This window comes from Rhipicephalus sanguineus, unplaced genomic scaffold (genome assembly GCF_013339695.2).
Source record: "Rhipicephalus sanguineus isolate Rsan-2018 unplaced genomic scaffold, BIME_Rsan_1.4 Seq4304, whole genome shotgun sequence".
NCBI classification, from domain to species: domain Eukaryota; kingdom Metazoa; phylum Arthropoda; class Arachnida; order Ixodida; family Ixodidae; genus Rhipicephalus; species Rhipicephalus sanguineus.
The window spans coordinates 192,026-217,772 of record NW_023615237.1 but is presented as its reverse complement, the minus strand read 5'-3'; the positions used below and the strand labels follow the sequence as shown (position 1 = coordinate 217,772).

Here is a 25,747-nt window from a genome sequence, read left to right as displayed (position 1 = left end):
TACTCTCTGCACATTTGTAGCAGGGCACGAAAAACACAGATATTGCTCGCCTACGTTCGCTTAATTATATATTTCATTTGCCTGGTGAAGCGACGACATAATACTGTTCATCAAGAATGTGAAAAATATTTCAGGATAGAACTTCTAAAATGAGACTGCCCTGTCTTCAGAGGTATGCAACGAGAGCAGATGTTTTTGTTTCAGTGTTTTGAGGAATGAAGACATTTTAGTGGCTGTGGTGGGAGATGAGATGAGTTGGCCGGATAAAGCGGCTACTTGATGGAAGTTTTCGGGCCGACAGAGCAACTGTTTGTTGTGGTTACTCGGTCAAACATTACTTTTTTCACTTGATGCCAGTTCAGAAACTGAGCTTGTAGAGAGAATTTTTGCGTGTTCAGACGGATTTTCATTCCACGCTTGGACTTTGCGATGTGTCGCGATATGAACAGCTTTTCAATTAATCCAGCTGCACTCCCTTCCGAGTGTTTTGAAAAGCGCACTGCAAGAAACATAGGCACACACTTTATAGAAAATGCTATAGTAGTTCAGACTACTACACTCTTCTACTTACAATAGATACTGAGTTATTTCAGCGGCGTTTCGCGGCGGCCGCCTTCTGAACCAAAGGACACCACTGTCCCGCTACCTGGTGCCACTCCCGCTTTGCTAAGTCCTGATACACAGCGGTAGCTGAGTGCGTCACCTGCCGCTCGCTATGATAAAACTTCTAGGCCACGCAAAGCGCGACAGTGTGCTGGCTATAGCTACGGCCCAAATACCGCTTTTACAATAGTTTGTGCGTGTGTCACACACACAATAAAGATAGAGCAAAACAGAACAAGAAAACAATGATGCTCTTTGCAGCGCGTGCACGATACTACAAGCGCTACAATATCAAGCTCTTATCTGCGTCATTCGTTCAGTGTGTCGCAGTAACAGCTGCGAGGTGGGAGTGACAACTCTTCGCAGAAAAGCGTCACCCGTTCCAATTTATTTTACAGCGCCATCTGAGTATCAGGCGAATTTGGGTTTTGGGCTGTTTGTAACGAGCTAGCATGCTTCCGTTCAAACTGGTCGTGACAGTACACCCTAAAATTGGCTTTAATTCATTTTTAGGATATTTATAACATGATCTGCACATGTTCGCCAAGCGCGTTCGTCTTCATGCTTGCTTTAATTTAACTCTCATTTGCATCGTAAGGCTATGTTAATTAGGTTAAACAACTACAATTTGAGCATGCTGGTCGGTATTGCTGGCATTAAAGAAACACGTAGCACGTAGCTGCCTGCTGTCGACTGGAGGCTCGAACTCGCACAGCTGCGGTAAACAAGAAGGCCGATAGCGAGCTGGAGCACCTGAGCATTCGCCGACAAATTTTGTCTTCTTATTTTTTGGGTCACTGTGTACCCTTTCGATGGCTGCTGAGTGTGATTACTATTTCATGCGAGCCATTTATAGGAAATCGAGCGGGATTTTAACAGATCTCTTTTTTATTAGCATTGAAATATTATATGAGCTATAATAATGCAGATAAACCTGTCATGTTATAAAGTATGACATAACACTTATCATACAAAACACAATGAAGATAAAGTGTAGAGTAGAAGTCGAGAGTTCGATGGAATATCGTTTAGTCAGGCTCAGGCATTGTTAATAAGCAGGTCACTGACCAATGTCAAAATAAAATAAAATAACGTTCCGGTATCTGTACGGATCCCTTGTTCACAATGTAATGGCGGCTAAGCAGCAGGTTCTTAAGGGACGACTCGCGTTCAAAGATGACTGAGTGGTTTCCTCCTTGGCTTCGCTACCCTTCCTACAGGCTATACTCCCTCTCGCCACTTATTTCTTAAAGGGGTACGGACACGAATGTTTTAAGTTGTCGTTGTTTTTGCGTCAAATGAAAGGTCAGGCCCCCAAGAGCCTAGGAAAGGTAGTGCTAAGCGCGAGTGCGCCCTGAAAATTAATTACAGTATGTTTTCAAAAGCTAGTTTCGGTTCCTACTGTACCCTGACGTCACAACACCGTAGGAGCTTCTCGTCACGTGCTCGCACAATATGTAGTGACGCTTCCACGGCTGCTCCGCACCGTGGCTCCGTTGGTGACGCACAAGCGGCCATTTTGGAAGTTTTGATGACGCACAAGCGGCCATCTTGGAAGTTTTGGTACCTAACGTCATCACAACTAACCAGACTGCTGCAGACCGCTGCGTGAAGGCACCAGAATTTGTACTGTAGCGTGACGTCAAGCTAGTGTCGATATCAGTAGGTGCGCCATGGAAAATTGATTTTAATATCAAATTAAAATATCTTATCGGCATTTGCTGAGCTTCACGCTTGCTCAGAGCCGTCTCTGCATACAGGAGATTAGTATGGCAGAGTAAACTCGACTTCAAAAAAATGCTTTTTCAGCACGAAGCGTTGAGCCTATCAAGATTTCTCGCTTGTCGGATAGACGCTGTTATCTCCGCTTGAGAAGTCGGAAACACAGAAAATTAAGTGAAATCAGTTGATCGCGCACGATAGGCATACGAGGCGAGGAAGAACGGATGGGCGGCTGCATGGCAAAGCAGTGCAGGAGAGAATCTACATCTGATTTTTCGCGTATATGGACCAATTGAGAGTATATACTATATCCATATCGACGTCACGGGAAACACTGTTCTGCGTCACGAAGTGCGCGAAAAAGACTTGCACTAGTGTTTTTTTTTGTATTTTCAGAGGCTGGTAAGGGGCCCTTTAAGTAACGTTGAGCGCATGACCAAAGTTCGGGAGTACACGTAGACCATCTGGCAGTGTGCCGGATGATCTATTGATTGTGTTACTTGTCTGAAGCCTCGTTGAGAAATCCTTCTCCGTGGCCATGATACGTGCGTTGCCATAGATTATATCATAGCCCCTCTTCTCGGCATGCTCTGCAAGTGCATTTGGCATTGCGTGGCCCTTGGCGACGTCATTCTTGTGCAGCTTCAGACACCTGCAAAAAGTTCCGCTTTCGCCAAAGTATACCGATTCGCAATCGGCGCATGTGATCTTGTAGACCACAACAGGGAAATGTTGCCCAGAGGAAGGGTCTTTGACATTTAGCAAATCACCTTTGAACTTGTTTGCTGGCACATGCGCGATCTGCCCACCACGTTTTCTAAAGACGCGAGCTAGGGCTTCGCTTACACCTCGAATGTACGGAACAGCATGGCGCTTGTGTGTTGACGTTGTAGTATCGATGGCTTGTCTGTTCGTGTGCTAGCCATGCATGATAAACTTTGTTGTCTTCCAAATAAAATTCTAGGGTCAAACCTTGCTGATCAGGGCATTTTCAATGGTCTTGAGCTCCTCCTGTAGGCTGCTTGCATCAGAACATGTGCGAACTGCTCGTTGAAATAAAAAAACGAACCACTAAGAAGGACGTGCCACCTTTTTTCGAGCCTTCTATAATGTTCATTGTGGGAAACGAGAAAGACGGTTGCCTTCCTTTCTTGGACGAAATGTTAAAGCGTGCTCTCAGAGACCTCACCTACAGCGTGTACCGAAAGTCAACCCACTCGGCTAGATGGCTTCACTGCGAGTCAGTTCATCCGGCCGCCGACGAACACTCAGTGATTCGTTCTCTAGTTTAACGAGCAATTCGCACCTGATCCGATGCAAGCAGCCTGCAGGAGGAGTTCACGACCATTGAAAACGACCTGATCAGGAATGGGTACCTCAAGTATTTTATTAAGAAGAGAACATCGTTTACCACGCATAGCCAGTAGATACACATCCTGCTGGTTATGCACACATCCTACCGTGTCAACACTAAAGCGCGCTGCAGTTCCATACATTTGAGGTGTAAGCGAAACCCTAGCTCGTTTCTTTAGAAAACGCGGTGTGCCGATCGCTCATGTGCCAGCAAACAAGTTCAAGGAAATGTCGAGGATCCTCGCCCTGGGCAACGTGTCTCTGTTGTGCTCCATGTCCGCCGCGGTGGTGTAGCAGTTACGGTGATTGGCTGATGAAACGAAGGATTCCTAATGTCTTACCAACAAGGCCGAATTTCTCCCCTTGTGAAGGTCGCGGGTTCGATCCTGTCCAAGGCGGCCGCATTCGATGGAGGCGAAACGCTAGAGCCCCGTGTGCTCTGCGAAGTCAGTGCGCGTTAAAAAATGCCAGATGGTCTAAATCTGCGGAGTCCTCCACCACGGCGTCCCTCATAATCATATCGTGGTTTTGGGACGTTAAACCAACGTTAAACCACGCTTCATATTATTATTATATTGTTTTGTTCAACAAGATCTCATGCGCCGTTTGCGAATCAACGTACGTTGGCGAAAGCAGAACTTTCTGCAGGCGTCTGAAGCAGCACAAGAATTACATCGCCATGAGCCACACAACGACAAATGCACTCGCAGAGCATGCCGAGAAGAGGGTCGCCAGATGAGAAGGGACAGCCGCGGGATATGCTGCGACAGGCCACGAGATAAGCGCGTGCATCGTGGCCACCGAGAACAATTAATCTCGAATCACTAATAATTCAGAGAAGTAGAACAATCATGAGATCATCTACCACACTAAACCGCGCGTGCTCCCGAACTTTGAGTCATGCGCTCAGCGCTACATGAGAACCTGCTTCTCAGCCATCATTCCATTGTGAACAACGGATCCCGAAGTACGGAACAACAGATGCCGAAGTCACCTGCTCAATAACAATGTAGAATAGGAGACTAATAAACTTCGGAAAGCATGCGAAGTTAGCAGGCCTCCAAGTACAAAACTGTTATATTAGCCCTGTTGACTAGTGTTGACTAGTGTTGGCTCTTTGAAAATATTCGCTATCCTTTCTTATAAAAATGTACTAAAATATACGTGTCTGGCCTCACCCTGCAAATTCCTTGAGATTCTGCAACAGTTCCACCTACAAAAATACGTCGCAATATGTATTAGCCCTTGAATCCATGTCGCAAGCCTGCTTTTCTGTGAATTGAATTTCCGATACTATGCACATTCTGCGTCTGGAATTCGTCATAACCCCAACCAATCCCCTGCCGATATTTTACTATACAGCTGAACCTCGTTATAACGAACACTGATATAATAGGAGTGTAAAGTCGGGATTGTTGGGGGTGCATAATTGTTCACGTAGCGCAAAACTTTGACAGAGGACAAGAGAGGCGCTGGTCTTCATCCCTTCTCATTTTTATTGTGATAGCAATTATTTGGACAGTCTCGACGGGTTTTTGCCGTCGCCGTTGTCGTCGCCGTCATGTCCTTCTGTTATGAAGTCCAAATTAATAAGATCCCCCCGCGCATTGTTGTTCCACCGCGGGTAAAAGCGCGCAAGCGGGGGCGACGAACTTGGCTGAAGCAGAGATCAAACGATCCGGCCCGTTTCCGTAGCTCGGACGGTGTATGCGATAACGTCACCCCGCTCGGGAGGCCTGCAGTCGAAGCAGACAGGAAACGCCCCGCCGTCTTTAACGACCATGAAAAATCACGCGAGATGGGGAGCGCCGTCGCGCGAGCAGCCACTACTTCGAACTTTCTATCTAAGGGCGCGGTCGCGATTGCTGGCGCGCGCGCTCTCTCGAAAGCCATCACAGTGGGCGGCTCGTATACCCTTCTACGTGCTGCGCTCTCATCGCGAAGTGACTATGCGGAGAGCATCTCCCTGGCGCGGCCGTAATCTCTTACACTAGCGCTTCGTAGTTACGCGAGATCGGATACAAAACAGTTAGCTGCCAGTCTCACTTCGTGTGACACTACAATTTATTGCTATCGCACTCAATGCTTCGCCCTTGCGGTGAATCTGTGACTCTTTATTATTGAATTAACAAATAAATGAAGGAGTTGTCGCCATTGCTTGGCGACGCTACCCCTTTCTACTTGGTTGTTGATAGAAAAAAAAGAAGCAAAAATATTATATATACATATAGATATATGCAGTCCTACGTTTTGTAAGTTCAAAAGTTCTCGTTTGAATAGAGCGCAGATACAATCGCAGTGCACACTTTCACTGTAGTCATGTGTCAATTTTTTTTCGCTACGTGAATAGTTTCGAACACTTACTAATATCGCGGATTATTGGCTACAGCGAACTGAATACTAAGTTTGGTTGGTCACACTTCATATCAGCGCCATTTCATGTTTTGATAACGAAACCGAAAACGTGAGGGCCGCCGCGATATCGGCTATTAGCGAAGGAATATGTGGTTCGCGCACAAGGCTCAAAATACGAAAGGTAGCCTAAAACGCCAAATAAATATTAAAAGAGAATTCACAATCACATTTCTTTAATCACTTGAAAAAGTTGCGGGAGTTTAGGTACTTCAGAGGAAAACAAAAAGCGCATTTGACTTATTGCGCCACCGTGTAAACAGAAGCGGAAAGCTTTGGAAGCTTATGTTACGACGAAGCTTATGTGACAATGCTTATAGCATTAATAATTTGTGGGGTTTAACGCCCCAAAACCACGATATGATTGCTAGAAGCGCTGCAGTGGAGGGCTCCAGAAATTTCGGCATCCTGGTGTAGTTGATCGTGCGCCGAAATTTTAGCACACGGGTGTCTAGCATTTTCATCATCATCATCATCATCATCAGACTGTCTACGCCCACTGCAGGGCAAAGGCCTCTCCCATGTTCCGCCAATCAACCCGGTCCTGTGCTTTCTGCTGCCACGTTATACCTACAAACTTCTTAATCTCATCTACCCACCTAATTTTCTGTCTCCCCCTCACGCGTTTGCCATCTCTTGGAGTCCAGGATGGGATGGTGCTCATTCGGCAAGCATTATCAAATCATGAATGGTAGTCTACCCCTATCTCTCAAGAGGAAGGTATATAACAGCTGCATCTTACCGGTACTTACCTACGGAGCAGAAACCTGGAGACTTACAAAGAGGGTTCAACTTAAACTGAGGATGACGCAGCGAGCGATGGAAAGGAAAATGATAGGTGTAACCTTAAGAGACAGGAAGAGAGCAGAGTGGGTCAGGGAACAAACGGGAGTTAAGGATATCATAGCTGAAATCAAGCAGAAATGGATATGGGCCGGGCACGTAGCACGTCGGGAGGATAACAGGTGGTCATTAAGGGTCTAGCATTTTACAGTCATCGAAATGGGAACGCCGCTGCCGGAATTCGATCCCGCGACCTTCGGGTCAGCAGTGAAGTATATATCGTGTTCAGAGCTTGAAATATGTGTTCTTATATCTAGGATTTTCGCGTGTACCAGATTGCAGACTCGTTAAAACCCATTTCATATCTACTGTTAGAACGAATATCGGATATAACGAACTCATCTATAGTCCCGGTGCTGCTTCGCTACAACTAGGTTTGAGTGCAATACTAAAATATGTAGTGCGGCAAATAAATTGCGACATATTTACAAAACATGGGTAGTGAGATGGTTTTTACCTCATCGACCTTGTTTTACAGTGCAATCGGTTTTTCGTTGGAGCAAAGCTTATTTCAGGGGAAAATTCAGAGCGGCAGGTGTACGCTGGCATACATCGTTTTCATAATACTCGTGGGATACCAATTTTTTGTCAAGGCGGTGATGCGGGCTGATGTGTAGAGTTGATGTCTAGCGCCCGTTCTCTGTACGTGTTTTACTTGTGCCTGCGTCTGGTTTTTTTGCGCTACGAATATGATTACAAGGCATTTTTTTGCAATCGTCCATCCTCTAAAATGAACGAAGTTGCTTCAGTAGGTTCATATGTTACCTATTTTAATGTACTTGATGGAGCTCTGCAAATAAAGCTACAAGTAATAAATGCTGTGTTAGCAAAGGGAAAATTACACTGTTATTACGGTCCATATCACAATGATCAAAATCTATGACGTGTAAGTAACGACGTGCAGGAGGCCGATGCGGCGTGCCGTTGTCGTCGCACCTGTCAGGCTGACTGAGGCGGCAAGTATTGCGCTGGCGGCGAGGACAATCCGAATGGCGAGATACACCGAACTTTTTTTACAGCGAAAGCTATTGTGAGATCACAATAGCCGATTTTGGAGGCGTAGTTGTCCGCCGCCGCCACCGCCACTGGCATCCGTAACCGCTATCGCGTACAATGAGAAAACAGTATCCACGACGAGCAAGAGTCGAACCCAGACATACTGTGTGGCAGTCGAGCATTCTACCGCAGAGCCACGCCGGTGCTTGATACTCCTTCGCAAAAAGACCCTATATAGAGGTCATGTCGGGCGAGGCATCACGTTAACAGATGTAATACAGCGTGGTAAAAGAGTAAAATAACAAGCAGGCACCATACAATGCAAATTGCGAACGAATGGGTTGTTGAAAGCTTCCTACCGATTACAAAGGGCTCAGCCATATTTCTTCGTCGTCATCAGCCACATCATCAACAAAGTGCGCATAATACCTTACAGATGTGTAGCGGGTACCTCGCTTCTCCGCATAATGACGAATAATAGACTAGTGGGTGCTTTCCTACTTCGCAAAAACGATGATTTATGCGTACTGGGTACCTTGCAACTGTACTGGCCGTAGCGTGTGCTAGCAGCTTTCCACATCAGCATTACTCTCCCTGGGGGCGTCGGCACTAGGGCAATGCAACAGGGGCATATATGATGCCATATTCATTTATATTAAAGAAACAAAGAGACTGCCATGTTAATATTATAATTAGATATATCATTTCATTCCCTTACTTAAATTTCTGTAATATTACTTATTTATTTAATTCTATTATTTAACACTCGTTTAATTAACATTCCATTAAAAAAAAGAAAAATCAAAATTGCCCCAACATTTCTTTTATTCATTTTTTTACTATAAATTATCTTTTCGCATATTCCTTTTATTTTATTTTTTTCACAAAGTCTACTGCCGCACGCTTCGTGGCCGATCCCCCGTAGTGGGTTGAGCTATTCCCTTAAGGAACCAACCAACCAACCAATTGCTTCTTCATGATAGGTTCTCATTCACAGACTCACGGATCGCGACGTTTACCTCCTCGTAGCCATATGCGGCTTCGCCGCAATATCCACACCGCATTCCAGTCATCCTAGGGAAATGCGTAAGGGGACCTGTACATTTTAATAGCGAAACTATTTCAGGTCGAGGCTATTCTCCGGTGAGCGTTCGCAGTTCCTAAAGAATGTGCACCACATCAATAGCAGTAGCCCCACGACTCGTTACTGGTCCACAAAAATGAAGAATTGCGCGGGGAAAAGCGTATGCGCCACGAGCAGAAAAAGAAAGAAAGAGAGAAAGAGGAAAAGAGTGAGAAAAAAAAAGCACGGAAGAACGAACGAACGAAAGAAAGAAAGAAAGAAAGAAAGAAAGAAAGAAAGAAAGAAAGAAAGAAAGAAAGAAAGAAAGAAAGAAAGAAAGAAAGGAAGGAAGAAAGAGAGAAATAAAGAAAGCACTCGGCAACCTCTACGATCCCCATGTGTGTTTGTGCGTGTGTTTGTATGTGGGTGTGTACATACACACACGCAGAACCGAAACATTTCGAAGTTGATCCTCCTCCACCTTTCCTTGCTATGCCATTGTTCTAAGCCACAATAACCTACTCCTCATACAGCTGAAAGAAATCCCATTGTGGGTGAGGCACTAGAATCAACTATTGCGCGGTGCGAATTCTCACTACACTCCACAGCGTTGACTGCTATGTATCGAACGGAGTATAGGTTCACGAGATGCGACAGGCAAACAAACTTATTGGCAGCAGCACGTGCCCACAGGAAAACAGCTTTCACGCGGCCAGAGGAGTGATGATGATAATGAACTTTATTTGGCCCCGGAGAACCCCGATCAGACAGCTGTGAAGTGTGCACGGTACACAGAACAGCAGCGGTAGGTCACAGGAATTGGGCTTGAGGTAGCGAACACAGCGCTGCACTTCAAATTGGTGCTTGCGTTTCAGTGGTAGCGTGGTTCTTCGTACAAGCCCGATGAAGTGTTAGGTTTACTTGAGGGAGCATTCAGTTAGTTTTGCTTTGTATTCGTCGGAAAAAGATAAGGCGTGTAACGTCTACTCAGTGAAAAGAATAAATATTTCGCAATTAATTGCACTGGACACGCAGAGCTTGGTATAACGCAGTACTGTGTAGCAATAATTAATGATTTACGTTCTTTTCAATGTCACTATTTACAGGAATGGTCCCCGTGTCGGCCCTCATGACTGGAGCGGTCGTCCAGAAATACAGTGTGGTCACAGATAATACAACTGTGACCGTAGACGCGGCCGACAACCTTTCCACGGAACGATCTGCCGCTGATGTGGCCGTTACGCTTACTTTATTGACAGGTCTCATTCAGGTGAGGGAGAGTGTCTTAGAAGACACGCGATGCTCTTGTACGCTCAGGCTACGTTTGTTAGATGCTCTGAATTTAGTTTCGTGGCACCTATTGTATCGATGTTCTCCCCTAGTAAGTCACATGGTGACAACGCGGGAGGTTGAATTTATAATTACTGGAGAATCAGTGCTGGTCACGTTCGAAGCCTCTGACGATTTGCGCCATTGATGCCTTTTCTCCACAACCAGAACTGCGCATTTCGCGGGTATTTGTTACTCTTTCTTTCTTATAAAGTGAATAACTTGAAAGTGAAATTAAATGCCACATTAATAGAGTTTTTCCATTCAAAATATCAATATCTCCACTGCTCGTGGGTTCACTCTCAGGAACAGTTTGAGCGTGACACCGTTGCGTGATGATCGATTCAAATATATTGAGCTGCATGTAAATTTTAGACGTGGAGAGTAACGCGTGTGTAGATTTTCAGCTTTGCCTTCGACATGGCATATATAAAAACTAATGCGCTGGGGCAGGCGTCAGTATGACCTACTAATGCACACGTGTACGCTACAGCTAAGACGGTGTGAAACTATGGCCTATGCAACGTTATTATTCATGGTGTTTCACGTTTTTAAGCGTCAATAGGACGATATAATTATGAGATACGCCGTATTCGTGGGCGCTGTGTAATTTCGGCCATCTAGAGCTGTTTAGCGCGCACTGACATCGCACGGATACAGGCCTCTAGCATTTTACTTCCATCCCTCACGTGGTGACCCTCACATCCCACACACAATCGAAGATCACCTTATGTCCCCTACACAACTGTTTCCGCAAGGCCACTTTTGCGGAGAACCCGCGTCCCTTGAACACCTAATAGCAGGCTGCAGACAATCCTTGCTAATCCTCCCCCATCCCTTACCACACGGAAGAGCTCTTGTAGCTGATGAAACAGCGCGAAAGTACGCAATCGGCACACATAGAAATGACGCAAACGGAAGCGCCGGACTGCAACAGTGCCAGTCCAGGGCTTCTGTTTGCGTCGTTTTTATGCGTGCGTGGACAACTGTTGGAGGATATGCAGGAACTGTAGTCTTCCCAGTAAGAGCCGAAACACTCAGTTTCAAACATCACACAAGACAACATCGACAGCCCTGGAGCTCGCGGCACTCCGCGGAGCACTCCGCAGGATTGATCAAAGAAGCACCACTAAAATGGAGCATTTTTACTGATTCGAAATCAGCTCTACAATGTCTTCGAACTGGTCTACGTCGTGGGCCTCAAGACCAATTGGTACTGGAAATACGACAACTCCACCATCAACTAATAGACAAAAGGCATGATGTAACCTTTCAGTGGTTTCCAGGCCACTGCGGCATCATCGGTAACGAGCATGCTGACGATGCAGCTAAGAATGCTCACGAAAATGGCGTGATGGAACCTATTCCACTTTCAAGAAGCGACGCAGCAGCAAGTATTAATAGGCTGGTGCTTGATGTCGCAAGGTCTATGTGGAACAGGCCCGGTTTTCTCCACACCCGTCTTCACCGCCTGTATCCGTGCGGATCCGAGACGACTGTTCTTTGGTTGGTTGGTTGGTTGATCCTCAGTTACTTGGCGCAACCCACCACGGGGGACCGGCCATGACACAGGTGGTACCTTATTTTAGAAATTAAATTGTTTTACAAGCCGAATATGTTTAGGAATGAATGGTTTAAAAATTAGATTCACTGGTGCACTCCAGATGTTAAAAAAAAACATTTGAATAGGTTGAAACAGTGAAATGGTGCACGAACTTAACATTCTATTCTTTTTGTTTCCCGTAAAAACTCGCACACGGCTGCGCAAACGTTCCTGTGGCTAAAGCCCATTTCAGTTGCACCAAAGGAAAGAATCACCGGAAGGGATAAATTTAAGCCCATCCTTCGGAGAGGTTGATCTAGCAATCGTTTTCTTTCATTTGTGAACAATCTGCATGTTAAAAAGAAATGATGCAGAGATTCACTCTCGTTGCAGTGGAAGCATAAGGGTGACTGTACCAGACCCGACCTGTGTAGGTAGAAGTTCAGTGGGGGAACGCGGCATCTTATCCTGGTAATTGATACTTCTTCCCTTCTAGTGCAGCACCAACGATTTTTCCATGGATACTTAAGGTGCGGAAACTCAGATGTTGCCAAAGCCGATTTGGCAAAGGTATCCGTTCTTTGTCGCATGTGGCTTGGGGTGTCTTTACGAACGTCTTCGCTTGCCGCATCAGAATGACACAGTGCTGCATGTGACCATTGCGGTAATGACGAAACCATTCAACATATTTTATGCCAGTGCCCTCAGTACAGAACTCAGAGATAGTCCTTCACAGCAGTGTTTGCATACCTCGACGACCAGCCGCTTTCTGAGTAATCAATCTTGGAATGCCGGAAAGGCGCTGTTGAAGTTTCTGCGAATGACCCGCCTTGTTAAACGATTGTGACACTCGTGTGTTACAGCGAAAGCTCTTATGAGATCATTTCACCGGCCGTTTTTGGCGCCGTAGTTGTCCGCCGCCGCCGCCGCCGCCGCCGGTGTCCGTAACCAGTATCGATCGAAATAAGAAAAAAATTCCAGGATGGAACGAGGTTCGAACCTGGGCGCTCTGCGTGGGAGCCCAGTATTCAACCTCTGAGCCATGCCGGTGCTTGAAACTGCTTTGCAAAAAGGTCCTATACAGGCTTCATGTCAGGAAGGAACCACATTAGCATATGCAATATAGCGTGGTAGAAGAGTAAAATAATCACCAAGCGTCGCACAACGCGAATTCTGTAACCAGGCGTCACACAATGCGAATTGCGCAACGAGTAGGTTGTGAAATGCTTCCAACCCATTACAATGATCTCTGCCATAATTCTTCGTCGTCATCAGGCACAGCATCAACAAAGTGCGCATAATGCCTTACATGCGTTTAGCAGGTACCACGGATCTCCGTAAAATGACGAAAAATGGCACAGTGCCTGCTGCCCTACTTCTAAAAAATTAGAATTATTTAGAGCGTAGTGGGTTCCTCGCAAGTGCACTTGTATGGGTTGCCAAGGAAGCCTATAAGCGCAGATCAATTTCCTCGGGGTCTCAGTAAAATTACAATGCTTTATAGCGTAGTGGGTTCCTCGCAAGTGCACTTGTATTGGTTGCCAAGGAAGCCCATAAGCGCATGATCCATTTCCTCGGGGTCTCAGTAAAGTTCTTCGCCCCCCCCCCCCCCGGTCTCTCTCACGTCAACATATGTTATACAGCATGACGGGAGAGGGAAATAGCAATCGGGCGTCACCCAATGCAAATTGCATAACTGGTGGGCCGTTTAAAGCTTCCAACCCATTACAAAGGGCTGAGCCATTATTCTTCATCGTCATCAGTCGTCGCGTCAACAAAGGGCACATAATGCCTTGCAGACGTGTAGCTTGTGCCCCGCTTCCCCGCGGAATGACGGATAATGGCTTAGTAGGTGCTTCCCAAGTTCACAAATATTGTGATTTATGGCGTAGTGGGTACCTTTCTAGTGAACTTGTATTAGTAGCCCCAAGGCAGCTTAGAACGGGCTCTAGAAACGCCGCTCTTCCAGCTTTCTTGTAACTTGATTCATGGCTGCGCTAAAAACACGGACAACAGAAGAGACGTACACAGGACGGGATTATTATTATTTGGACGATTATTATTTGAACGAGGTCACATCTGTTGGATGTACAGTCCAAGAACAAGCAAAGCTTTATTGCCACATAACAGCGCGCATTCCAAGCTAACAAAAAGAGGCATTGCGACGCTCTGCTGCCGTATCATGGCAACATAGGGTTCGAGAAAGCCTTGCCTATCAAGTTGAACGCATGAGCGAGGCTGGCTATCCCTCTGAGCTTATCTGGAGTTGCTGTGAACGTATTTTGCAGAATGTGAAAACAGAAGGAAAAGGAAAGCAGCCTTGTGCAGCCAAACAGCCAGTTCACGTAATGCCCTACGTTCACCGTTTGTCGCACTATGTAAAGAAAGTTGCGACTCGGTTTGGTGTCACAACGGTTTTTATCGCCCCATGCAAATTGGCTAAAGTATGTGCAATGATGCACAAGGAAAAGCGCTCCGTGTGCAACAAAAGCCACGCCAAAGTCTTCACTGAATGTACTTCAGGTGTGGTATATGAAATACCCTTGACCTGCGGAAGTGTCTACATTGGACAGACGGGGCGCTGTTTCAATGAGAGGGCGCGAGAGCATAGCTTAGCGGTACGCACAAATACCGGGGGGGGGGGGGGGGGGGGGGCACCTAGACTTTCACTGCAGGCGTTGCGGGTGCATGCCAAGTTTCAAAGACACGCTTTTTTTGTCTAAATCAAGGAACAAGTTGCAAAGGGAAGTTGTTGAGGCCTATTTTATTAAGAAGAAATTTGACCATTGCGTAAGCATGCCTTCTTTGACATTGCTCCAAAAAGAGCTGCAATTTTTAGACGGCTTTGTATGAATGACACACAGTGTCCTGGTTTTTTACTTCCAATTTTAGTTTTATCGGCCTTGTGGTTCTGTGAATTCTTTGCTTGTTAATTGTTTGACCATATCATGACCATGCTTCAAAGAAAGATAGCCCCAGGCGGGTGTGTTGCTAATCAGTCGCGAAGGGGCGTAAAAGAGAGCACGTGATAAGATTCGTGAATATATAGGTTAACTTTGGCGTTCAGTAATAAAGTTGGTAGTTTGCGCCCGTCCTGTGTACGTCTCTTCTGTTGTCCGTGTTTTTAGCGCAGCCATGAATCAAGTTACAAGTTTGCACCAACTGGCCCAAATGAAAGCATTTCTGCTTCCAACTTTCGCTGTGACTGTGCTGCGGTTTCAGCGCAGGCCTGGCGTTTTCTTGTTTGTTTGTTTGTGTGTGTGTGTGCGCGTGTGTGTGTGTGTGTGCGTTGTGTGTGTGTTGTGTGTGTGTGTGTGTGTGTGTGTGTGTGTGTGTGTGTGTGTGTGTGTGTGTGTGTGTGTGTGTGTGTGTGTGTGTGTGTGTGTGTGTGTGTGTGTGTGTGTGTGTGTGTGTGTGTGCTTCGCGTTTGTCCCCCCTTCCCCAGTGGAAGGTAGCAAACCAGATATCTGTTTTCCGGTTAACCTCCCTGCCTTTTCGCATTACATTTCTCTCTCTCTATGTGTGTGTGCGTAATTGTATCCTTTGACGGCCGCTTCATCAAATATCATGGCTCATCAACAAGCCCATCTGTACATATTAGGGCAGTTTTGGGCCTTCCACTTCTTTGTTCGCGCAGGAAAGTGTCTCGTCTTGTTCTTTTTTATAAAATTTACCACAATCCACAACTAAAACAAGACCTTCTTTCCAAACCACACTACATGTCATATAGATGTGACCATCCCCACAAAGTACACATTCCTTTTTCACATACCAAGTTCTTTCACGATTCCTTTATTCCCACTACCTCGAACGAATGGAACCACCTACCCTCCTCTGTTGCCCAATTGACCGATGTCACTGCTTTTAAGGCTGCTGTTGAATGCGATGTTTACTCTTAGCAGCATTTTCTTTGTTCACTCTTATTTTTCCTATTACTATGTATACTCTTACCCACTCCCTTCTGTAACGCCTTCGGGCCCTGAAGGTACTGAAATAAATAAATAAATAAATAAATAAATAAACACAGCGAGCGTTGGCCCGCCCCAAAGTCTACTATCGTCTAAGGCTGGTCGCGAGAGCACAAGATGCTGCCCGAGTTCCAGTCATCGTTGACGAGCCATCTCCTCAAATAAAAACATTCATTCTCTATCCATGCAACTATTCACTTTGGTATGAGTTGAGAGTGTGTGACCGTGTCTTTATGTTGTCCTTTGCTAACTTATGCATTTCTGTATTATTTGCCTAACCACCCAGCGCCTTCGCGCTTCCGTGTGTTGTGATTACAGCAGGCAATGTGTTCTCCTGGCTACGCTTGCAGCTTTCCACGCCTGCACTCTCCCCTCCCTCTCCTCATCCCAACCTGTCCGAAGTAAAGACAGCCCTCGTTAGTCGGATTTCAGCATAGAATTTAACTTATTGTTTGTTTCCATGGTCGCTTATTTTAACAGCGAAGCTTTTTAAGCTTGCCGTCATTTGTCTGTCGGAAGCAGAAATGATCATCATCATTAACCAGCACGCGCTCTCTACATCTTCTTCATCATCATCGTCTGCTTCGCTCCCAGAACACGTTGCGCCGATTTCTCCGGCGGCGCCTGTGATAACCCTGATGGGTGAAAGAACGAGCACAGAGAGAGAGAAAGAAACAGAAAGAAAGCATAGAAAGAAGGAGAAAGAGAGAAATGGAGAGAAATAAATGCAGAAAGAGAAAGAAATAGAGAGAATCAAAGAAAGAGAGCAGGAACTAGAGTGAGAGATAGAGGAAAGGACAGAAAGAAGGAGGAAGCAAGAGAGAAATTTATACATAGAAAGAAATACATAGAATTAAACACAGGAAAAACGACAGAAAAACAAGAGAAGAGAGAAGAAAGAAATAGAGGAAGAAAGAAAGAGTACATTCAGAAAATTTATGAAAACAGCAAAATCCAGGGCTACATAGGTGTCCATCGGCTCCGCTGTCTATTTAGCGCTGCGCCTCCAGTGCAAGCTACGCTGATTCTTTATACATTCTGTGCGTTAAGGTTGCGATGTGGATACTACGGCTGGACCAATTGGCAGTGATCATCTCACCTATAACAGGCGAGGCTTTCCTCTCAGGCTGCTCTCTTGCCGTGATCATCAGTCAACTGCCGTCAGTATTCGGCGTCGACGTCAAGCCTACGCAGGGTGTCTTCGGCGCACCTCTGGTGAGTTGCTTTTTCTTGTTCAAATTCTTATTCAGCGCTGCAATTGCCTTCGATATGTTTACCAATAATCAGCATAAGTAAATTTCAGTGCTTAAGTAGCAGGAACCACGTTATCAAAATCTATACATGCAGTTCACAACGTACTTAAAATTCATCAGAATAACATTGAACAAATGGTCGCGGTCTGTAAATGCAAAACTTATAATAACCCACTTATATAGGCGTAGCTATGGCACGACAGGCTGTCAACCCATGTTTCTAGCCTTCATGTGAACTATAGAGCGAAGAGTGTTCCGTGAAAACTGCAACAGAGTTTTAAAGAATAAATTCGGTTTGTGCACAAATATACTATGTTAAAAAAAACGCTTGAAGTCTAGGGACTGCGAGCTGCCACTGAGGCCACAAAAACCAAGATTGCCGGCCTATTGTTTTCATTAATGTTTCTTTCTTCATCTAGCAGCTTAAACGTTTGGTTTTCCCGTTAGCTTTGTTGTTTTGATCAGATTAGTTTTAACTTAAAGGTCATGAGCGTGAAAATCAACACTGTTCTTAAAAGGCTAGTTGTCCTACTAGTGCTGGTGCTAATATTATGTGAACGTGAATATAGATAGAGCCCTGGGCCACTTGACCTCGTGCAACCATTTCATGGGACCGCTTTTGGATACCATGAAATTACATTGACGTCAATATCAGTTGTGGGATGTGTTCCACCTGATTTCCTTACAACCAATAATTTTGTCCCAGAATGAAAGGTAATGTGCGTATCGCGGAAATACTCTCTTATGTAATACTCTTACTCTTTGCATGGCTTTTCTATTTAGCTGGTTTAATAATCTCCACCGTTACCATCACTAGCAAGCTTGCATGGTCCACCCAAATCAAGAATCCGGCTCACGGTGTCACGGCGCAAGAAAAAAATAAAAGGGACGAGAACACACAAGAGAAGAAGAAAGCAGGCACTGTTTCTTCGACTTTTTTGTGTTCTCTCCCAGGATTTTCCTTTTCTTGTTTTTTTTTGCGCTGTTTCACCATGAATCCTTACGAACTGGCCCAGCTTACCATGCTTCTGCAAACTCTGGCTACTGGAAATGATATATAATAAGTGTTGGGGTTTAACGTCCCAAAACCACTATATGATTATCAGAGACGCCGTAGTGGAGGCCTCCGGAAATTTCGTTCGACCACCTGGGGTTCTTTGACGTGCACCTAAACCTAAGTACACGGGCCTCAAGCATTTTCGCATCCATCGAAAATGCAGCCGCTGCAGCCGGGATTCGATCCCGCACTCTGCGGTTAAGCAGTCGAGCACGATAACCACTAAGCCACCGTGACGTGTGGAGATTGTATATCTCTGTGTTTATTGAGACAGCCTCTATCATCGTGACTCCTGTGATCTGTAAGCTAGCATATGATACATATATCCGTACTAATCTGGGACTCGCGTCGGTGACGTGGAAACCCCATCAGGCGTACTTTGTTGAGCTACTTGAAGCAGCCCAAAATTGCGCAGCCCAATTTATTACTTCCCAGTACGACTATCCGCTCAACGCGAAAACCATCATGTCATCCATCCACATCGAATCATTAGCACATCACCTAAAAATATCTTGCTTATGTGTCTTTCAACAGCGCTATTACAATTACGCGACGCGCTTATTGTGTCATTATATACACTTCACGCCGACTCTCAAAGTACCTCGGGCGTCAGCGTCTTCAGGCTCTACTAAATATTTCAATAACGCTTTCCTCCCGGCAGTACTTTAACAATAGAATGGTTTACCTGGACACGTAGTATTTGAACGTAACCCTCGCAGATGTCGGAATATACTGAAGAAGTTTCTGAAGGTTGATGCTTGACGTACCTGCTTTCACTGTTTCGCACTTTTATTTTATTTGTTTTTTAAATGTGAATGCGTCGGTTATACCTGCACTAATTGTGTGTTTGAATGCGTTTGCATTCCACCTTCTGTAGCCTTCTAAATGTTATTATTTTTACCCTATTGTTCACATTTGAAACATTCCTTTTTCTGATGTATGCTCCGACCTTAGGTAATACTCAAATAATATCGCTCAAAGGCCAACGAATGATGATGACGTTAGTAGTGATGATGGTGATGATTATGAAAGCACCGCTAACTGGCCTATTATACACTTTTCTCACGCCTACATAATGTGTCTCTTTTTTTTTAATGTGCTGAATTGTAGACGTTGTACCACGTGTCAAGGACCATCCCGCAAAGTAACATTGCGACATCGCTACTCTCGCTGGCATCGTTCGTGGTGCTGTTACTGGCGAAGGGAGTCGTCGCTCGCAAGATGAGGCGCTTTACAGCGTTTCCCTTGCCGTCAGATCTGCTCTTGGTGAGTCGTGGCGGCTGCCAATAGGGAAGCACCGTTCGTCTTCACATTGCATCTACTTAAATCTACATGTAAGCCGCCATAGGACGCGCTAAAGTGTACCATGATTGTACGTTCTGGAGCCACCTCTGTTATTCAAGGGAAGAACAGGATACAAATCGTAGCGCCGCGCATCTGTGTATATTCAGCACGCTTTGCTGACTTCCCCTAAATCGGCCCTAGACGGTCTAATGTCACCTTCAACTGCAACAAGGCCAACAACTGTAAAATGCGACTGATGTCGCTTCCACAGGCTTAAATGTGGCAAATCTCTGGTTTACTCATATGGGAAATCTGCGCGCGACCAGGAAACGATGCCCAAGCGCATTGTGCAAACCCCACGGCCGTTGTAACCTGCAAAAAATAAAGCCTAGCCGGTAGCAATTCATCGTGAAATAAAGGCGTGCAAACATTCGTACAAGAGTAGAGTACCAGAGAACACAAACACCGGCAATCTACCGAAAGGACACAGTGCAGCTGAAGCTAAGGTATATATACAAAATTGACAATTCCTTTAGCAAACGCTAAGGTGAGAACAATCGAAAGCATATGCTCTCAAGAGACATGCATTACATTCCTTTGTATTTCTCAGTCAATTTTATCCACCCCACCACAGTAAATATAATTTGGGCATTTACGTCCCAGAACCACAATATTATGATGAGAGACGCCGTAGTGGTGGATTAGGGAAATATTGCCCATCTCGTGTTCTTTGACGTCTACCTAAATCTAAGTACACAGGCATCAATCATTTCGCTTCCATCGAAATGCGGCCGGAATTCGATTCCGAGGCCGTCGGGTCAGCTGTCTATAAGCCATAACCTCTAGACCCTTTTACTGTGAAGCTTTCTCTACCTCCTTCCTTGCACTACCTCGGGGATCGGTCCATCTTCCGTTGAGCAATTATGCCATGTGACAAAGTCATCACATGTCATCATCATCATCATCATCATGACGTCACGAATTTTGGCTACCTGGGACGTCATGATGGCGCCACTGCATGATATCGTCGACGACGTCACCTTGTCACAAGACATCATTGATGATATCATGCGATATTTGCCCAGGTTTCGCGACATATCGCTAGGTCTTGCCAAAGCTCGCAAGGTATTTCGACCTAATAAACCTTAATAACCTTATACTGTTAATAAAGTCATCTACGTATGCTCCAAAATGGCAGTGCCGATCGTCGATGGCTGTGCCACAACTGTGAGTCTACGCTACTGTTAGGCTTGAACAGCGATATCTAGCGTTGTCCCGTCTTTGCGAGCTCTTTGCACGCTCACATATGTACCAACTGGCCCATTTACAATCAGCCTCGCGTAGACCAACATGTGTGTCGGAGTGACGGGCGGCGTTGTCCTTGCTGTGTTTACGAAAAGCTTTGCATCTACGTTATTTTTTTAGCCTAATGCGCCCCTTCAGTTGAGTGAATGCGTCTACGTTATTCATTCTCCTCTATTGTGTCCGTCTTTGCACGCCTCAATTTTGAATGATTTGGTAGCGGTTCATACTTGGTCGTGGTGCCTTTGAGAACAATATTCGACAAAATAAATTGAGAGCACTGCGTACTATGTTAGAGTACATTCCAAGTTGCTATCTCCAGAGAAACACGGACTCGAGGAACATAACTTCTGCTATTTTTTTAGCTGTCGCCACAAAAATACGCTGGTTAATAATGACCGGAATTATGATATTGTATCTTGACTGCGACCACTGCAGTTACACCAGTGACGATGCGCTTTTCAAGAATGGCAAGTCATGTCCCGCAAGGTATCGCCGTATCAGTTGATGTAACACAAATTGAAATAGCAGAAGAGCTACCTGTGAGCTCGTACATGATGCAGAGTACTAGTTACTTAACTTTGCTTACAAAATCGTTACGCTAAACTTCGCGTTCGAGTGAACAGCACCTGAGTTGAAAGCTTTCAGGAACCTGAAACAGAGGAATAGATATTACCTGATTATCCCGACCTCTGATCCTGTGCGATGAACCAATCCTCTCGCGTGCACCAGAAGGCAATCATTGTCATATGAGGCTCGACAATTCTCCTCGATAGAAGAAGCAGTTATCAGCGCTGTACTGTGTGGTGAGTGCATTTCCTGCGACATGAAAACGTCTACTGAACAGTCACAATATAATGGGGCAAAATGTTTGATCAGTACAATGAGACGTAACGTTTGCTTTATTTTCATTTATCCAGGTGATGGCAGCCACTCTTTCTTCTCATTTTCTCGAACTCGACACAAAGCATGACGTCAGAGTGGTTGGACACATCAAGTCAGGGTAAGTTGCAAGATTGAGATAACTTGGCACGGTTTTTAAGTGCCGCCACAGGTTTAACAAAGCTGTGTAGCTTATTAAAGGACCAAGAAGGCAGCATATGCAACGCCCTCTCCACTCTCGGGTGAGAAGCGCGGAGGCAATGAGCTCCCGGGCACGGGAGTGGGGAAGTGAGTCCTATAAATGGCAGCCGGGAGCAGATGGTTGCGCACCTCTTTCTCTGGTCAGTGCGGTAATGCAGCTTTCGTAAAAAGTATCTTCCAAGCTAAAACTGTGTGTTTAATGCTGCAGCTCACAATTCTGTTAGCAACACACTTCGTGGCAACGTTGTGAAAACCGGTGTTCACGGTTATTAAGTGGGATGTGATCTTTTTGTTCTTATAGCTTTTAGACACATTGGTATTGTTATCAGCGCTTCGATTTTAGGACAGTACTGTGGCATTGTTCGTGGGGAATCATGACATGGGAACACGTTAAAACAAAAGAAGCTTGACAGGCTTTTAAAAGTCTCCATATAAGTTCGGAAAGACACAAGTCCACTCCCTTCCGCGCCCAATGATCAAATCGCTTTTTTTAGACATGTCACTCTCACGAACTGAATCACATTTGGAGTCATTTCGCGCACTTCTTTGCACCAAACGTTGCCATACAACGCATTGCCCATTTCGAGCCAAGGACACGAAATATTGTTATTGACTGGAGTAAATGACTCCCCTCCGTGACTCTTCTTGTCTCTTCTAAAGCACGTACACACAGCCAACTCTAAAATCTTCGTCGTGTGCGGCGCCATTGTAAATTCGGTGTCACGGACTGCGCTTGGTTTCGCCAAACACACTTTGCAATGAACCTAATCCGCTTTATCCTTGACACTGCGGCAACTTATGTTTGAAGTAGCATTTAAGTGGTGTCAGTATGTGAAATTTTTCCTTCTTAACATAACTTTCACCTCTACACTTTATATTGCCGATTTTATACGGCAGTTACCTAAATGCAATATTGTCTATAAGCCGCCTAAATTTCAACCGGAAATCCATGAACGGCCTATATAATAATGTCACCTATTCCAGGTTCCCCTTGCCCACTGTGCCGTCCATGAACCATTGGGTTTCACTGTTACCTGATGCGGCAGCCATCGCCATTGTCCAGTTTGTCGTTACATACGCAATGGCGGAATTATTCGGCCGAAAGCGACGGCTCAAAACAGACGCCAGTCAGGTAGGTGCTTCAAAACTTCGTTCCAACTCGGTGCAACATTTCAGGCCTCAGGCATTATCAAAACGTCTAACCACAGTATATAGTCACGTCCATTATCGAACACATGACGACACCACTCCGTCTACGTCGTACAAGCCTAAGACGAAAATACAGGCGCGAAAAGAGTATACATTTCTGATAATACTGCACTGCACTGCCCGCTTACTAAAGTTCGATTATAATACATTCCTGTTTCATTGAAAGAAATATAGTATAACAGCAAACTCCAGATTATTGTTAGTGCCTTGTGACATGAAAAGTCAGGTTGGTCGTCTTCATAAACATCGTACTTGAACACACACGAATCAGACACACGAATGAAAAATGGTCTACAGCGCCTCACAAAAAAAATATTTCAAGTAAAACATAATTTTACTCACCGCAATTTCCTCTGCGACAAGATCCAAGACATTTGGCGAATCTCTTCACCCAAATTCCGCTCTGTAATGAATGTTCAATGAAAGACAAGAGTGCCTTCAAATGACCAGTATAGTGAAGCGACGTGGGGAAATTTTCGCAGTCGAAAAAAGTGGCCCTCGTTCGAAGACCGGCCGAGGAATCAACACGTTTCCTAAGCAATTCATCCAAAAAGCCCTACATGTTTCCTTCTATGAATCAACAATCATGTGATGTATACGTTGATATATAAAACAAAGAGAAATTTACACGCTACTCGTGGGAATTACTACTCTTACCAAAATACAAACAAGGCAGAAATTCAGGGGAACCTGGAAGAGATGAAAAATTTATGTACATGGAGTGTCGCTCGAACCAACGCTTCGACAAGCGGGCTTGTCCTCTTGAAGGCTGCAACCTCGATGGCTGCAACGCTGCAAGACTGCAGGGCTTCAAGGCTGCTAGTTGGTTGCAACTTGGTTGCCAGCCATGAAGCCCTGCAGTCTTGCGGCGTTGCAGCCTTGAAGAAAAGCCCGCTTGTCGAAACGTCGGCTCCAGCGACACCCCGCATTCACGAATTTTAACAGCGGAGCTGCCCCAGCCGGCCGTAATCTGTCTGTCGCGAACAGAAGACTATCATCATCATGAACAGGCACGCGCTCTCTTCGCCCTCTTCTTCACTGTCGTCGTATTTTGCATCTCCTGCTTCGCTGCCAGAACACGTGCGTGCCGATTTCTCCGGCGCAGTATACAATAACCCTGTTGAGCGATACAACGAGTACAGACAGTGAGAAAGGAAAAGAGAGAGAGAGAAGGGAACAGAAACAATGATTGAGAAAGAGAGAAATTCTAGGGCAAAATATTTCTTTGCGAGGCGAGATTCGAACACGCGTACCAACAATCCGAAGGCGAGCATCTTAACCACTCTGCTATCCAGACACGCTAACAGAGCATAGTATAGTGTAGTGGCTTGTATATAGTATATAGTATAGTATAGTAGCTTCTATAATATAGTATAGTGAGGGGGTGGGAAAGAGAAGTCAGGTTAGTAGCACAGAAGTGAGGGTTAGGAGGGAAGCGAGTAAATCATAGCATAAAAAAAACGAAGAAAGAGAGAAATAGAGACAACGAAAGGCACAAAGAGAAAGAAATAGAGAGAAAGCGAGAGAGAAAGAGATAGAAACTAAGAGAGCAAAAATGACATGCCAACAAACAGAGAGAAGAAAGAACAAATAAAGAGATAGGGGAAGAAAGAAAGAGAAAGTATGCAAAGCTTAGCAGAACAGCCACAAGCAGGAGTGCCTTGGTGCCCATCAGCTCCGCCGTCTCCTTAGTATTGCGCCTCCACTGAAAGCCACCCTAATTTTTTTTTTCATCTGTCCTCTGCTGTACTAACTCTTGGAGAATCACTGTTGTCCTTCTTGGCTGTAGAGGCTTATCTGAGAATTTGAGATTTTATTCGTAATAATTTATTGCGGCATTGTGGTTGTGATAGCGCATTTCATATTTTCAAGGTACTTTTGAGAATGAGTACATGGTATGTCTGGAAAGTAATGTCAATGGGTCGATTAAAAAAGATGTATTCATCAGATCACTACAACACTTCAATCACTTCAAAATACGCTCCTCCTGAGACAATAAATCGCTTCCAGTGAGATTTCCACGCATCGAAGGCATCATGGTAGGTATCCTCCGGAATGTCCTATAAAGCCTTGGTGCAAGCCTCTTTGACTTTCTCAAGCGTTCCGAAATAATGTCCTTTCATGGGAGTTTTCAATCGCGGAAACAAAGGGAAGTCTGGAGGAGCCATGTCAGGAATGTAGGGCAGCTGGGGTGCCCTTGGCACCTTTGAATCGACAAGGAAGCGGGTTAAGACGAAGGCGGTGTGGACTGGCTCGTTGTCATCGGTGATGGTTGTTGACGGCCGTCGGTGGCGGGATTTATCGCTGACCTCTTTACAACAATCTAAAAAGGCCCCTCAAAAGTATTCAAAATTCTATACTTCGCCCCTGTTTAATATATTAGAGCCCAATGGTGCGCATATCAAAATGAAGCAACATTAAACATCTTGAACCGAATCACAATATGCCTCCTGCAATATACGTTGAAGTAACTGCGCCTTCGTGTGCATGCTCGCTTCCTGACAAAGTCGGGATCAAGTTTGGATTCACTGGATAGCGATGAGAAGACCAAGCGAGCCCCAAACCATCCTTCGTTTCGGGATGCCATAGAAAGAAGGCGCATTCACGACTTTAAACCTGACCCAGAAGTCGAACATTCTTCTGGCGTTCTGAGAATTTTCGCAAGTGATGTGATATTCTGAGACAACCAGATCCGTCCCAAACTAAAAAGTGATAAAGTAGCAATAG

General features: G+C 45.2%; 1 protein-coding gene across 1 annotated transcript in view; it reads left to right on the top strand.

Annotated features, from left to right (window-relative positions):
- The window catches only part of LOC119377306 (solute carrier family 26 member 6-like), a 54,272-nt gene that overhangs the window by 13,664 nt on the left and 14,861 nt on the right, over positions 1–25,747 (top strand). The window contains exons 5-9 of the mRNA XM_049411568.1: positions 10,099–10,262; positions 16,883–17,047; positions 19,253–19,421; positions 21,659–21,731; positions 22,796–22,943. Coding sequence (XP_049267525.1) covers positions 10,099–10,262; positions 16,883–17,047; positions 19,253–19,421; positions 21,659–21,731; positions 22,796–22,943 — 719 coding nt within the window. The remainder of the gene's footprint in view (positions 1–10,098; positions 10,263–16,882; positions 17,048–19,252; positions 19,422–21,658; positions 21,732–22,795; positions 22,944–25,747) is intronic.